Source organism: Macaca fascicularis, chromosome 4 (assembly GCF_037993035.2).
Source record: "Macaca fascicularis isolate 582-1 chromosome 4, T2T-MFA8v1.1".
NCBI classification, from domain to species: domain Eukaryota; kingdom Metazoa; phylum Chordata; class Mammalia; order Primates; family Cercopithecidae; genus Macaca; species Macaca fascicularis.
Genome location: NC_088378.1, coordinates 42,473,059 through 42,486,928, shown reverse-complemented (window position 1 = coordinate 42,486,928; position 13,870 = coordinate 42,473,059). Strand labels below are relative to the sequence as shown.

General features: G+C 42.6%; 1 protein-coding gene across 12 annotated transcripts in view; it reads left to right on the top strand.

The window, feature by feature from the left end:
- Nucleotides 1-13,870, top strand: part of NHSL1 (NHS like 1) — a 234,648-nt gene that overhangs the window by 212,548 nt on the left and 8,230 nt on the right. For 6 of the 12 annotated variants that reach the window (XM_045391456.3, XM_005551965.4, XM_065543462.1 and 3 more), the window contains exons 5-6: nucleotides 2,092-2,223; nucleotides 10,478-13,762. In XM_045391456.3, the coding sequence (XP_045247391.2) occupies nucleotides 2,092-2,223; nucleotides 10,478-13,762 (3,417 nt within the window). The remainder of the gene's footprint in view (nucleotides 1-2,091; nucleotides 2,224-10,477; nucleotides 13,763-13,870) is intronic. The other 6 variants (XM_074037121.1, XM_074037123.1, XM_005551966.4 and 3 more) reach the window with 1 other exon arrangement.

Sequence of the window (13,870 nt, the reverse complement as noted above, 5' to 3'; positions counted from 1 at the left end):
ACAATTTGTTAATCGGGCAGCCTCCAGAGCCAGAGTATGCCCAGAGACTTTCAAGTATATTTCTAAATAGTAACCATGACTGATGAATGCCATTTTTCAATTAAAGGCAGTGATTAAATTCAACAGATATTTATTGAATAACTGCTTTGTGCCAGGCATTAGCTGAGTGCCATGGGGGATGCTAAAGTACATGCATCACAGTCTGTACCCTCAAAAAATGTATAATCCAGCAGAAGATACAGACTTTTTTTAGGTCATGATGCAAGATCAAGCATTTGGTGCCTTCAATGACGTGTGTCTTAGATGTTCATCCTCAAATGGTTTGTTTCTTAATTTTCTTGGAGCTTGGGTGATTTTATCTTTTGTCTAGGAAGCAAAACTGGAGACTAAATGCAACTTTCTTTTAATTTTTTTTTTTTTTTTTTGGAGATGGAGGTCTCACTCTGTCGCCCATGCTGGCATGCAGTGGCGCAATCTCAGCTCACTGCAACCTCTGCCTCCCAGGCTCAAGCGATCCTCCCACCTCAGCCTCCTGAGTAGGTGGGACTACAGGCACATACCACCACACCCAGATACCTTTTTTGTATTTTTGGTAGAGACAGGGTTTCACCATGTTGCTTAGGCTGGTCTTGAACCCCTGAGTTCAAGTGATCCACCCTCCTCAGCCCTCCAACGTGCTGGGATTATAGGTATGGGCCACCACACTGGCCTAAGTGCAACTTTCTGTTAATGTTTTGTCTGTTCTTAATGTCTTGATACAAGGAAGTTTTTTCTGCTGCAGGGAATTAATGAAGCACTGCATTGTGACTTGCATCTCGCATGCACCATTTATGCTATTGCACTTAGTGACCTAGTTTTTCGCAGCATTGGCACCTTCTGGTATTTAAGGGTTTCTCTCAGTCATTTCTGTTTTTCTCCATTAGTGACAAGGTTGTAAACATTTGTAAGTTTGCAAGCATTTACGTAAGTTTGTTCCTCAGCAGGGGAAATGTGTTTTGATCATTCAGATGTTTTATTCTCTCTTTTCATTAGATAAGGTTCCCAATTTTTTCTTACCAAAATACAAGTTACATTGTCCACAACATACCTACATTGAATGTGTGTCAGTAATGTTAAGAGTGAACGTTTTTATACTTTTATGCATAAAATGATGGAAGTTTGTAATGTGTATGTGTATATATATGTATATTTAAAAATAACTTTTTGAGGAGAATAACCATTCAAAAAGGTCAGTGCTGTAAGACTTTAAACTGCCAGGTAATTTAAAATAGACCAATCAATAACAGATGCTGTTATATACTTTATTATTGTATGGTTTCTCATGATGTGTTAATCAAACACACCGATACTCTAGAAGGAAAAAAAGAAGTCCCATGATGTGGCATTCCAGGTTTGATTGCAAAATCACCTGAAATGTCTGAATTAAGATCAACTTTGAAAAGTAATTATGAAATAGAAGCAGTTCACCTTTAACAACAGCAGTGCTACTGGGTCTCATTGTGGTAAAAGTACTTTATCATGGTAAGGCGTTTCATTTTTCACTACAGTTGTATGTCACACCACAGCAATTACCACAGTCTATCCAAATTGTCAGCCTCCTTGATTGAAGAAAAAGCTTTTCATTCAAGAAATCTTTATTAAGATACTTATTTCATCACATAAAGCAAGATATTAGTGTTGATCTCTGCAAGATGACCATATGAATGAAAAAATACTCATTCCGTCGCCACCTACACGCTAATGTAGAGTGGTTTTGGTGACCAGAGCATATATATGAAATAATTCCAAAATTTTGTTTTGTTAAATAACACAGAGTAACTCTTCCAGTGTGTTATTAAATTTGCATTTGCTACTCCAGCTCATTTGAAAATGAGATCAAGGTGCTTCCTTTGGAAGGTAGAACTTGGAAAACAGCCTTACTGTGATAATGTGCTTTCCTTCCTTTTTTGCCCTTCAGCATTCATCATCATATGACTGGCTAACATTATTAATACCTTCTTATCATTTTACAACAAGCTTCTGGAATAAAGTGCATGGTGTCAGCTTGCTTGAAAATAACATTGCTTTGCTTGTTCTACTACTCTACATTAGGGGAGAATTTCGATCGCCAGGCCAGCCTTCGGCGGTCTCTAATTTACACAGACTCTCTGGTAAGACGACCGAAGAAAGTCAAAAGGAGAAAGACTATTACAGGAGTCCCTGACAACATACAGAAGGAGCTAGGTATGGCTCATCAGAACTGTATTCTGTTGCCCCTCACTGCCACTCGGCCTTACTGCGCTAACCTCATTCGTGGTGCTTATAAAATCGATACATTCTGATAGCCGTTTGGTGCCCCAACGGGCCAGCTTCCTTCTTGAATGAGGCATTAGGTGCAGATCTTAACATCCCATGGAGAGAGAGAGTTGATTGAATTTTGGGGAGAAGGTACAAGGAGAGGGAAGAGCTTACATGAAAACGATTAACTGGGAAGATAGAAATTCATAGTTACCTCATCATCGCTATGTGACATGGAGCATTGGTTATTCCCACAATTAAATTTACTTGTCATTTATATCTTGAGTTTTCATGAAACAGAAAAGTCATTCTAGGACATCAAATTACGAATATGGACTTCCACTATAACTATAATGACACTACTGGTGGCATTTTGTCATCAGAAACTACAGTCTGGGATTATTGGTAAATATAGGAAATAGTCATTTATGTTCGATAGTGCTTTTATTACTTTCAGTGAAACAATTTCATAGCTTCTTTATTCTTAATCCTTTATGTTCAACCTGTGATGAAAACAAAAAAAAAATGTTTTGGCTGGTGAAGAGGATTGTTTAATTACTTATCCATTTTGTTTCTGGTTATCTTTATAAATGCTTTGGATAATCCTTTCATTTTCTTTCTAGATTAACTTCCTCTCACTGTTTTCTAATAGGGCCCATAATACCAGAATGTCTGCAGATAGCATAGCTCCTGGGTTAGGACTAAGGACTCCAGTGCCAACCGGCTTGGTTGAACCCTAACTCTGCCACTTGCTCTGCGGGTGACCTCAGTTAACTTCATCTCTCTGAGTCTACTTCCTCATTTAACAAACGGGCTTGGTGATGTTAATAGAACCTACCTCTTAGGGTTGTTTGAGGACAATTTATGCATGTGAGGGAGGCCCTTGGTACTTGGTTAGTACCTGGTACTACCATAAACATAATAGCTACTGTGGTCATTATTATAGGAAACTTAATACTACCTGTCTTGAAATGTGTCCTTTCCTCTTTGGCCAGCCTGTGGACTTATTTCCTAATAGTTACTTTCACCTGATGTTTTTATTTACTCTCAAAAGTTATACTCTAGAAACTCAGAGTCATTATTTCTAAAGTTTGCAGTTAGTCTTTTAGTCAAAATGAGTGTAACCAGTAATAGTGATATATCTGTGATAGCACCTTGAGGTTGCACGTCAGCTTCTGGGTGCTATGCTACAGACAGTGTGCTTCTCTGTTTGTTTTCCCAAACACCCCTGATTGAATGCCTTGTGTTAGAGAGCACAGACTCACTTTTCTTTAGCTGGCATTTTCTCCTTTATGGCCATCCACTTTTATAGTACCTATTCTCCGCCTTCTATGCTGTAGCAAAAGTCAGATGAGAATAGCAATGTTCTGCCTGTGCTGCAGGCAGCCACAGTGACCCAGATGGTATACAGGTGTTCGCCCTATTCTATCATGGATTGGTTTATTGCAAACAAAGGCAAGACTGCAGCTGCTCCTGGGGGATTGTGAAGTCTGTCTTTGGTTCGTGCCCTACATGCTGCTGCTATTATTGGCCTGGTTCCTCTGTGGCTACCTGTCTCTAGGCACCTTCCCTCAACCTACCTTAAGGACACCTGTGTGCTTTCTCTCTCTCCTCTCAGTTTATGCCTTATTCTTTCAGACTCTTTTTTCCATTCTTGAAGTGACAGCTAACTAATTTGGAAACCAATCTGTACTCGTATGTTCAGTAGATAGTTTATGGAGTAATTTCCTAAAGCACTCCAGCAACATTTATACTTTAACTGGTCTTTTTAGGAGATGTGCCTTCAAGGAGTGACTTTAAAGACAGGCATTTAGGCCCTTCGTAAGATCAGAAGGATAGTGTGGTCCAAATAAAGATGCGGATACATATAAGTATTCCATATGCATTGTCTGTGTGTGTATGTCATATGACGTCTAGAACGAGAGTTACGAATTTTTATCACTTTCATTCCTGAACCAACCAGTATGGAAGCCAATAGCTCAGTGGTTTCTTTGATCTTACTAGAATGATCTGGCAAGCTAGATAAATCATCTCTTTTGTAATTATAGTATTTTTTAAATCACTGATTAAAATCCGTGGAATCCACGTTCATTTCTTCTACATGTGACATGGAACTGCCACTAATGCTGGAGGGAAGAAAATAGCTTTCCCCACATTGTCTGGGTTGTGACTGTTGCCAGACACGAGACAGTCAATATCATTGCGGTCGATGACATGACCTGGATTAGAACTGGAGGTCAACTGAGACAACCGTATCGAAGAGCTAGTTTAAAAAAAAAAAAAAGATAATTAGACAAGGACTCTAGTTTTATAGATAGGCTAGTTGGAGGATTACTGGATAGAATGAGGAGTTAACGTTTATATACAGTTTTATTTAGCAAAAATATTGGATTACATATTTATTTGTTCTGTCCTTTCAGGACTTCTGGTTGATCTTGCCTTTTTTCCCAGTATTTTATACTTATAAGGACTCTGATTTGGAAGTCTTAAACTACCAAGGTTTCTTTAAAAAAACTTAAAAAAAAAAAAAAAACTTTAAAAACTACCAAGGTTTTTTTACCAAGATTATCAAATCATACATAGGTAATGATGATCAAAAATAGATACTTCATATTTTCTTTAAAATTAGTCTTCTTCTAGATATACAGGGGAAGTGTAACAAACAAATGAGACAAAAAGAAAATGATGGCCCAAAGGAAAGGCATTCGCTAGGAAAGATGCACCCTGTCCAAAAGGCATTGCCCAAGTTGCCTGGGGGTTTGGATTTTTTTAAAAACCTAACCATAGAGAGGACTTCCAAGAATTAGAAAGATATATTATGCTAAATTATATGCAGTTTTTATTTCAAAATCCATAAATAATAGACTATTATTAATAGTAATAAAATGGAGACTAGCCAATATGTAACACTTTAAAATCAAGGTATGATATTTAATGCTTACTTCCAAAACTTACCTGATAAACTAAAATTTGTTGCCTTTCGTTTCAGTCAATTGGACATTTTGAATTTTTTCTTTTATCTTAAATCTGTACAAAAATGTATCTGAACATCATATTATGAGGTTTCATCTTTTAGAATCAGATAGGATTATTTTGTTGATATATATATTACACTTGGCTACTGAACCTATCCCCGTACATATTCTCTAAGCAGAAAAGGCCTCATCTAAAGGAATCCCTTTATGAATAATTTTTGGTAGTTTATACTAAGAAACTATCTACTTGACAAGACTTTTTAAAAACTCATAGCCTACACCTTAAATAAACTGACTTGTAAATCCTCAGCATCGTTAATTACATATATTTTTTAGAAATTCAAAATATTATTAAATAAAAGAAAAAGTATAAATAATTATTTCTGTACATTACATCTTAAAATCAGATAAATCCCATCAAGTTTGAGCAGCACCTAAGTGGTCTACACTTGTTTGTAGTTGTCTTTTTGTAGTTTGTTCTGTCTAAAGACATACCTCAGGGATATCGCAGCTATAGTTCCAGACCACTACAATAAAGTGAATATTGTAATACAGCAAGTCACATGAATTTTTTGGTTTTCCAGCACCTATAAAAGTTATGTTTACACTGTGCTGTGGTCTACTAAGTATGCAATAGCATTATGTAAAAAAAAAAAAAAAAAAAAAAAAAGGTACAGTGTAAAAATACCTGATTGCTAAAAAATACTAAGGATGATCTGAGCCTACAGACAGTTGTAATCTTCTTGCTGGTGAAAGTTCTTGCCTCGATGTCGATGGCTACTGACTGATTAGGGTGGTGGTTGCTGAAGATAAGAATGACTGTGGCAATTTCCTAAAATAAGACAACAGTGACATTTGCCACATTGACAGATCCTTCCTTTCTTGAAAGATTTCTCTGTAGCACGTAATACTGTTTAGTAACATTTTACCAACAGTAGAACTACTCTCAAAATTTGAGTCACTCTCTCAAACCCTGCTGCTGCTTTATCAACTAAGTTTATATAATATTCTGAATCCTTTGTTGTCATTTTAACAATGTTCACAGCATCTTCACTAGTAGAGTCCATCTCAGGAAAGCATTTTCATTGCTCGTCTGTAAGAAGCAATGCCTCGTTGTTCAAGTTTGATCATGAGATTGCAGCAATTCAGCCACATCTTCAGGCTCCACTTCTAACTTTAGTTCCTTGCTGTTTCTACCACATCTGGAGTCACTTCCTTCACTTCAGTCTCAATCCTCTCAAAGTTATCTACGAGAGCTGGAATCAATTTCTTCCAGACTCTTACTAATATTGATATTTTGACCTTCTCCCATGAATTAAAATTGTTCTTACTGTGCTAGAGTGGTGAATCCTTTTCAGGTTTCCAACTTAACTTAGCTCAGATCTATCAGAGAAATCACTGTCTATGGCAGCTTTGGCCTTACAAAGTGCATTACAAAATTATGACTTGAAAGTCAAAATTACTGTTTAAGCCATGGGCTGCAGAATGAATGTTGTGTTAGCAGGCATGAAAACATTTATGTCTTTGTACATCTTCATCAGAGCTCTGGGGTGACTAGGTGCATTGTATTTGTGTGTGTGTGTGTGTGTGTGTGTGTGTGTGTGTGTGTATGTATATATAATTTTTTGTTTTGAGACGGAGTTTCACTCTTGTTGCCCAGGCTGGAGTGCAGTGGTGCGATCTCAGCTCACTGCAACCTCCGCCTCCTGGGTTCAAGCGATTCTCCTGCCTCAGCCTCCCGAGTAGCTGTGATTACAGGCATGCGCCACCACACCTGGCTAATTTTTTTGTATTTTTAGTAGAGACAGGGTTTCTTTATGTTGTTCAGGCTGGTCTCGAACTCCTGACCTCAGGTGATCTGCCCGCCTTGGCCTTTCAAAGTGCTGGGATTACAGGCGTGAGCCACTGCCCCCAGCCTAGGTGCACTGTAAATGAAAGAAATCTTTTTTTTTCTGAGCAGTAGATCTCAACTGTGGACTTAAAAGTATTCAATAAATCATACTGTAAGCTGACATGCTGTCATCCAGGCTTTGTTGCTCCATTTATAGAGCACAGGCAGATTCTGTTTAGCATAATTCTTAAGGACTCTAGGATTTCCAGAATGGTAAAGAAACATTGGCTTCAACTTCAAGTCACCAGCTACTCTGCCTCTAACAAGAGTCAGTTTGTCCTTTGAAGCTTTGAAGACAGGCATTGACTCCTCCTCTTGTAGCTTTGAAAGTCCTAGATGATTAGAAGGTCGTTTCATCTACATTGAAAACCTGTTGTCTAGTATAACCACCTTCATCAACTAACCTCGCTAGATCTTCTAGATAAATTTCTGCAGCTTTTCCGTCAGCATTTGCTGCTTCACTTTTATGTTGTAGAAACGGCTCCTTTCCTTCAACCTCATGAAACAACCTGTGCTAGCTCCCAGCTCTTCTTCTATAGCTTCCTCACCTCTCTCAGCTTTCACAGGATTGAAGAGTTAGGGCCTTGCTCTGGATTAGGCTTTGGCTTAAGGGAAATGTTGTGGCTGGTTTGATTTTCTGTCCAGACCATTAAAACTTTCTCCATATCAGCAATAAAGCTGTTTTTTTATTTGTGTATGCACTGGAGTAGCACTTTTTATTTCCTTCAAGAACTTTTCCTTTGCAGTCACAGCTCGGTTAACTGTTTGGCACAAGAGGCCTAGCTTTTGGCCTATCTTAGCTTTTGACATGCCTTCCTCGCTAGGCTTAATCATTTCTAACTTTTGATTTAAAGTGAGAGACATGCAACTCTTCCTTTCGCTTGAACCCTTAGAGGCCATGTAGGGCTATTAATGACCTAATTTCATTATTGTTGTATCTCAGGGAATAGAGAAGCCCGAGAAGAGGGAGAGAAGCTGGGAAACAGCTGGTCAGTGGAGCAGTCAGAACACACACAACATTTATCAATCACATTTGCTGTCTTATGTGGGTGTGATTTGTGGCACCCCAAAACAATTACAATAGTAATATCAAAGATCACTGGTCACAGATCACCATAACAGATCTAACAATAATGAAAAAGTTTGAGATATTGCAAGAATAACCAAAACGTGACACGGAGACACACAGTAAGCACATGTTAGAAAAATGGCGTCAGTAGACTTGCTCAACACAGGGTTGCCACAAACCTTCGATCTGTTAAAAAAAAAAACACACAATTATCTGCAATGCACAATAAAGCTAAGCACAGTAAAATGACATATGCCTCTATAGCATTCATCTGTTTCCTATCATATTCTGAAACTTTTTATACTGTGAAAATATTGGAGGGTCTGTTTTGGGAATAGAATTTTGGTGGTCCTTGTGATAAGATATATTAGTTTTTCATATGCTTTTTAAGGTCTTTAGGAAATGTTTTTATTTTAATAAGAAAGTTATACTTAGCTGTAGAGGGTGATAAAATAGCTATATTTCTATTTTTTTTTTTACATGCCTAGAGTGGTTTCATATTTAAAACTGTTACCCAAAAGTATCAGGATTTTGTTTATGCTACTTAAAGACAGTTAAAAATCTACCACTAACTCCATGCAAAAACTAGTACAGTTTTGAAAGGAAAAAATGTATTCATATAAGGTCAACTCCAAACATTCAAAACGCATTGTTGAATGGAATTAGGTATTTTGAGTGTTTGGAATTGAACTTGTATGCACTGATACACCAATACCAGTCAACCGCCCATCTTCTAAATTACTAAATGGCAAAACTTTGCACCTCCTCAAAGTGGGTTTTTCTTCTGTCCTGTCCTTTTGTCCACTTTCCCTGTCTGTGTGGGACAGCTCGTGTGTGTGTGTGTGTGTGTGTGTGTGTGTGTCTGTGTGTGTCTGTGTGTGTGTGTCTGTGTGTCTGTCTGTCTTCAGCGAGTGGGTACTTGAAAGAGGGTAGAGAGAGGAAATAGATCATCTTTGCTAAAAATACAAGTATAAAATTTCCTCTCCATCATCACAGTGAAGAAGGCGGCTTTATGCCAGGATCCTTCCTTCCAGGGTGCCATCTCTTTTGAAGTTGATACAAGCACATTGCTGCCATTTCAGTACTACCCGCTGCTATCTGAGTGAGCAAAGGGCGTTCTCTATCCAGTCCATGCCCTGGTTAGATTATGTGCTGGGAGAGGGAAGCCTTAGGAACCCTATCACCCCTAGGGTCACATCCAGGTGTTCACTGACACAGAGGGGTGTGCTTGACTCGTGTTGCTCAGCAAAGCCCGTGTTGGGATAGATAGATACTCTCGGGTCCTTGTTGGATGGAGATAACATAGGGAGAACTATAGTTTTACTACTATTTTTAGAGATTTGATTTGTCGTAAGGATTAACTTTTTTTTTTCTCAGTACACTTTGGGTAGGTTCTTTGTGATTTATTTATTTGTTTATTTTTTCCTCATAAGCTCTGTTCTTTCCTGGGTAGCTTGAAATCTGTTTACACTTAAGGTTTACCTCGTCCATGTCCCTCTCTGTTGGCCCTTCCTTGTGTTTCTTTTTTTTTTTAAACATACTATTCTCTGTTTGGTTGTAAAACTCCAACGAATAAATCATCCTAATTTGAGGAAATGTTCACTGGATCAGTTCCTGCCGGTTTCCCCCACCAGAACACAACAGATTGCTGTTGAATTTTGAATGTCACCAACAGACAGATAATGACTTCAGATGGATAATGAAATGTTTGGAACACAGATGGGCCTGTAAATCAGTTTTCTTTGCCTTAGAATTTCCTTCTGACATAAAGAATTAATGTAATTAACACTGTTTTATACCAGTACCCCTCAAACATGGTATCTCCGTGGCCCTATTGTTCAATTACTACATTCATCTGCCTTTGGGAAAGCTGTGTCACTGCTTGATAGATGGTCTGCACAGTCACCCCGTGGGCGAAAGGCTACCTTGAAGACTTTACTGAAAGGTGGTTATTTCAAAGTAAATCCTCCTCTGAGCCCTCAGCAGCCTTGATCTTGAAGGGATCACCTGAGAATTCCATATGTGGCACTCAAGCCATAGGAGGATTGGAGGTACAAATTAAGAGAAGTACCTGAAATTCATGACAAGAATTTTTATTTTAGAGCTATCAGTAACTTTTTAAATGTACTTAGGTACCTACAGGAGAAAGGACATTAAATCAAATAGAAAATTTTTTAAAAAATTCTGTCAGAGGCGGTGAGGGTATAGGTGATGAACTATGGATTTTATTTTCAGGTAACAAGCCTCTTTCTGCTTTATCTCCAGCATCAGGCACTGGCCAAGATGATGTCGATGGTCACTCAGTGCACACCCCCGATCACTACTCTGCACTAGGAAGGTTCGATAGCTATCGGTCTGCTGGGCAGCGCTCAGAAACCAGGGACTCCAGCTGTCAGACGGAGGATGTGAAGGTCGTACCACCTTCCATGAGGAGAATCAGGGCACAGAAGGGGCAAGGCATTGCTGCCCAGATGGGCCACTTCTCAGGTTCTTCTGGCAACATGTCTGTGCTGAGCGATTCTGCGGGGATCATATTCCCTTCCCGCCTCAACAATGATGCTGGCTTCCATAGTCTTCCGCGTTCTGGAGTGAGGGCAAACATTCAGTCTCTTGAGCCGAGGCTGGGTGCCCTGGGCCCTGCAGGAGACATGGATGGCACATTCCTCTACCAGGGAGGTCACCCACAAGCAGATGAAAACTTAGGCCATTTAGGAGGTGCCTCAGAGACTGGAACACTTTTGAGACCCAAATCCCAAGAGCTGAGACACTTTGAGAGTGAAAATGTAATGAGCCCAGCATGTGTGGTTTCTCCTCATGCAGCCTACTCCACCAGCATCATCCCAAATGCCACACTGTCTTCCTCTTCCGAGGTCATCGCTATTCACACTGCTCAGAGTGCAGGGCAGCGGGAAAGTAGAAGTTCTGGCTCATCACATGCAAAGATAAAACCCAGAGACCACCTCATCTCCAGGCATGCTGTGAAAGATGATCATCAGTCTCCCGGGCGCCACTGGAATGAGGGTCACACCACCATTCTTTCACAGGCCTTAGACCCTCATTCCCCTGGTGCACCCACACTGTTGTCCCTCTGTGACTCGGCAGTCTCTCTAAATGCTCCAGCAAATAGGGAGAATGCGTCCCAAGCCATGCCGTATAATTGTAGAAACGACCTAGCCTTCCCAGCCCACTCCCAAGATGTGGATGGCAAGAGTGAATCTAGTTATTCAGGGGGTGGAGGGCACAGCAGCTCGGAGCCCTGGGAATACAAGTCCTCAGGTAATGGAAGGGCATCCCCCCTGAAGCCGCATGTAGCAACTCCTGGCTACTCCACTCCCACAAGTAACATGAGCAGCTGCAGTTTGGACCAAACGTCCAACAAAGAGGATGCTGGGTCGCTGTATTCCGAGGACCACGATGGCTACTGCACATCTGTGCACACTGACTCTGGACATGGATCTGGGAATCTGTGCAATAGCAGTGATGGCTTTGGGAACCCCAGGCACAGCGTGGTCAATGTTTTTGATGGAAGAGCTCAGAAAAACCCAGGGGACCAGTCCAATTACCAGGATAAATCCTTATCGAGAAATATCTCTTTGAAGAAAGCAAAGAAGCCTCCCCTGCCACCCTCCCGGACAGACTCCCTCCGCAGGATTCCCAAGAAGAGTGGCCAGTCCAACGGGCAGGTGCTCAACGAGAGCCTGATTGCCACACTCCAGCACTCGCTGCAGCTGAGCCTCCCAGGCAAGGGTGGCAGCTCGCCCTCCCAGAGCCCCTGCAGTGACTTGGAAGAGCCCTGGCTGCCCCGCTCCCGGAGCCAGAGCACGGTCAGTGCTGGCAGCAGCATGACTTCCGCCACCACCCCCAATGTCTACTCCCTGTGCGGGGCCACACCATCGCAGAGTGACACGAGCAGTGTCAAGTCAGAGTACACGGACCCTTGGGGTTACTACATTGACTACACAGGCATGCAGGAAGATCTGGGGAACCCAGCAGGGGGCTGTTCAACCAGCAGCGGGGTGCCCACTGGGAACGGGCCAGTCCGCCATGTCCAAGAAGGGTCCAGAGCCACAATGCCTCAAGTGCCCAGTGGTTCAGTCAAACCAAAGATCATGTCACCAGAGAAGTCCCACAGAGTCATTTCTCCATCCAGTGGGTATTCCAGCCAGTCGAATACACCCACAGCACTCACCCCTGTGCCTGTGTTTTTAAAATCAATGTCACCAGCAAATGGGAAGGGGAAGCCCAAGCCCAGGGTACCAGAAAGGAAGTCCTCTCTGATATCTTCAGTATCCATTTCCTCGTCGTCCACTTCTCTTTCCTCTAATACTTCTACTGAAGGAAGTGGCACTATGAAGAAACTGGATCCAGCCGTGGGCTCTCCCCTGGCTCCTCCTCCTCCTATTCCCTCTCCTCCATCGCCTTGTCCTGCAGACAGGTCTCCTTTCCTTCCTCCCCCACCTCCTGTCACAGATTGCTCCCAGGGCTCTCCTCTGCCTCACTCTCCTGTGTTCCCCCCTCCGCCGCCAGAAGCTCTCACTCCCTTCTGCTCCCCACCTGATTGGTGCCTTTCTCCCCCGCCCACTGCACTGAGCCCACTTCTTCCAGATTCACCTGTGTCCTTGCCATTGCCCCCACCTCTCTTACCTTTCTCGGAGCCCCCACCCGCCCCACCTCTTGACCCCAAATTCATGAAAGACACCAGGCCGCCTTTCACAAATTCTGGCCAGCCAGAATCCTCCCGGGGATCCTTGAGGCCGCCTTCTTCCAAGGAGGAGACCAGCAGGCCCCCCATGCCCCTGATAACCACGGAAGCATTGCAGATGGTGCAGTTGAGGCCGGTGAGGAAGAACTCAGGCACCGAGGCAGCACTGTTGTCTGAACGAACAGCTCAGGAACAACGTACTCCAGTTGCTCCACAGTACCACTTAAAGCCATCTGCTCTCCTGAAATCCCGAAATAGCACAAATGAAATGGAGAGTGAAAGCCAGCCTGCCTCTGTGACAAGCTCGCTTCCAACGCCTGCCAAGAGCTCGAGTCAGGGTGACCATGGCAGTGCGGCCGAGCGCGGCGGCCCTGTGAGCCGCAGCCCTGGAGCTTTGAGCGCTGGGGAGGCAGAGGCTCGGCCCAGTCCCAGCACCACCCCACTCCCAGACTCTTCACCCAGGAGGAAGCCACCCCCCATTTCCAAGAAGCCCAAACTGTTCCTGGTGGTACCACCTCCGCAGAAAGATTTTGCAGTGGAACCCGCAGAGAACGTGAGCGAAGCCCTTCGAGCCGCGCCCAGCCCCACGAGGGGAGAGGAGGGCTCTGTGCACAGCAGAGAGGCAAAAGAGAGTTCTACAGTCCAAGCTGGCTCTCATGCCACGCACCCTGGCACCTCGGTTCTTGAGGGAGGAGCTGCAGGATCCGTGTCTCCCAGCAGAGTGGAAGCCAATGTCCTCATGGTTCAGCCCGATGTCTCACCAGCCCCCAAGCAGGAGGAGCCAGCTGAGAACAGTGCGGATGCTGGGGGCGATAGGGAGAGCTGCCTATCTCAACAGGACGGAGCAGGTGAGTCTGGCTTCCTGGCTTCTCTCTCCTGTGCCCTCTGCCCATATGCAGCTGAACCAGATAGGGCTGTTGAATGCTGACACGTGGAAAGAACCCAGGTAGATCAGA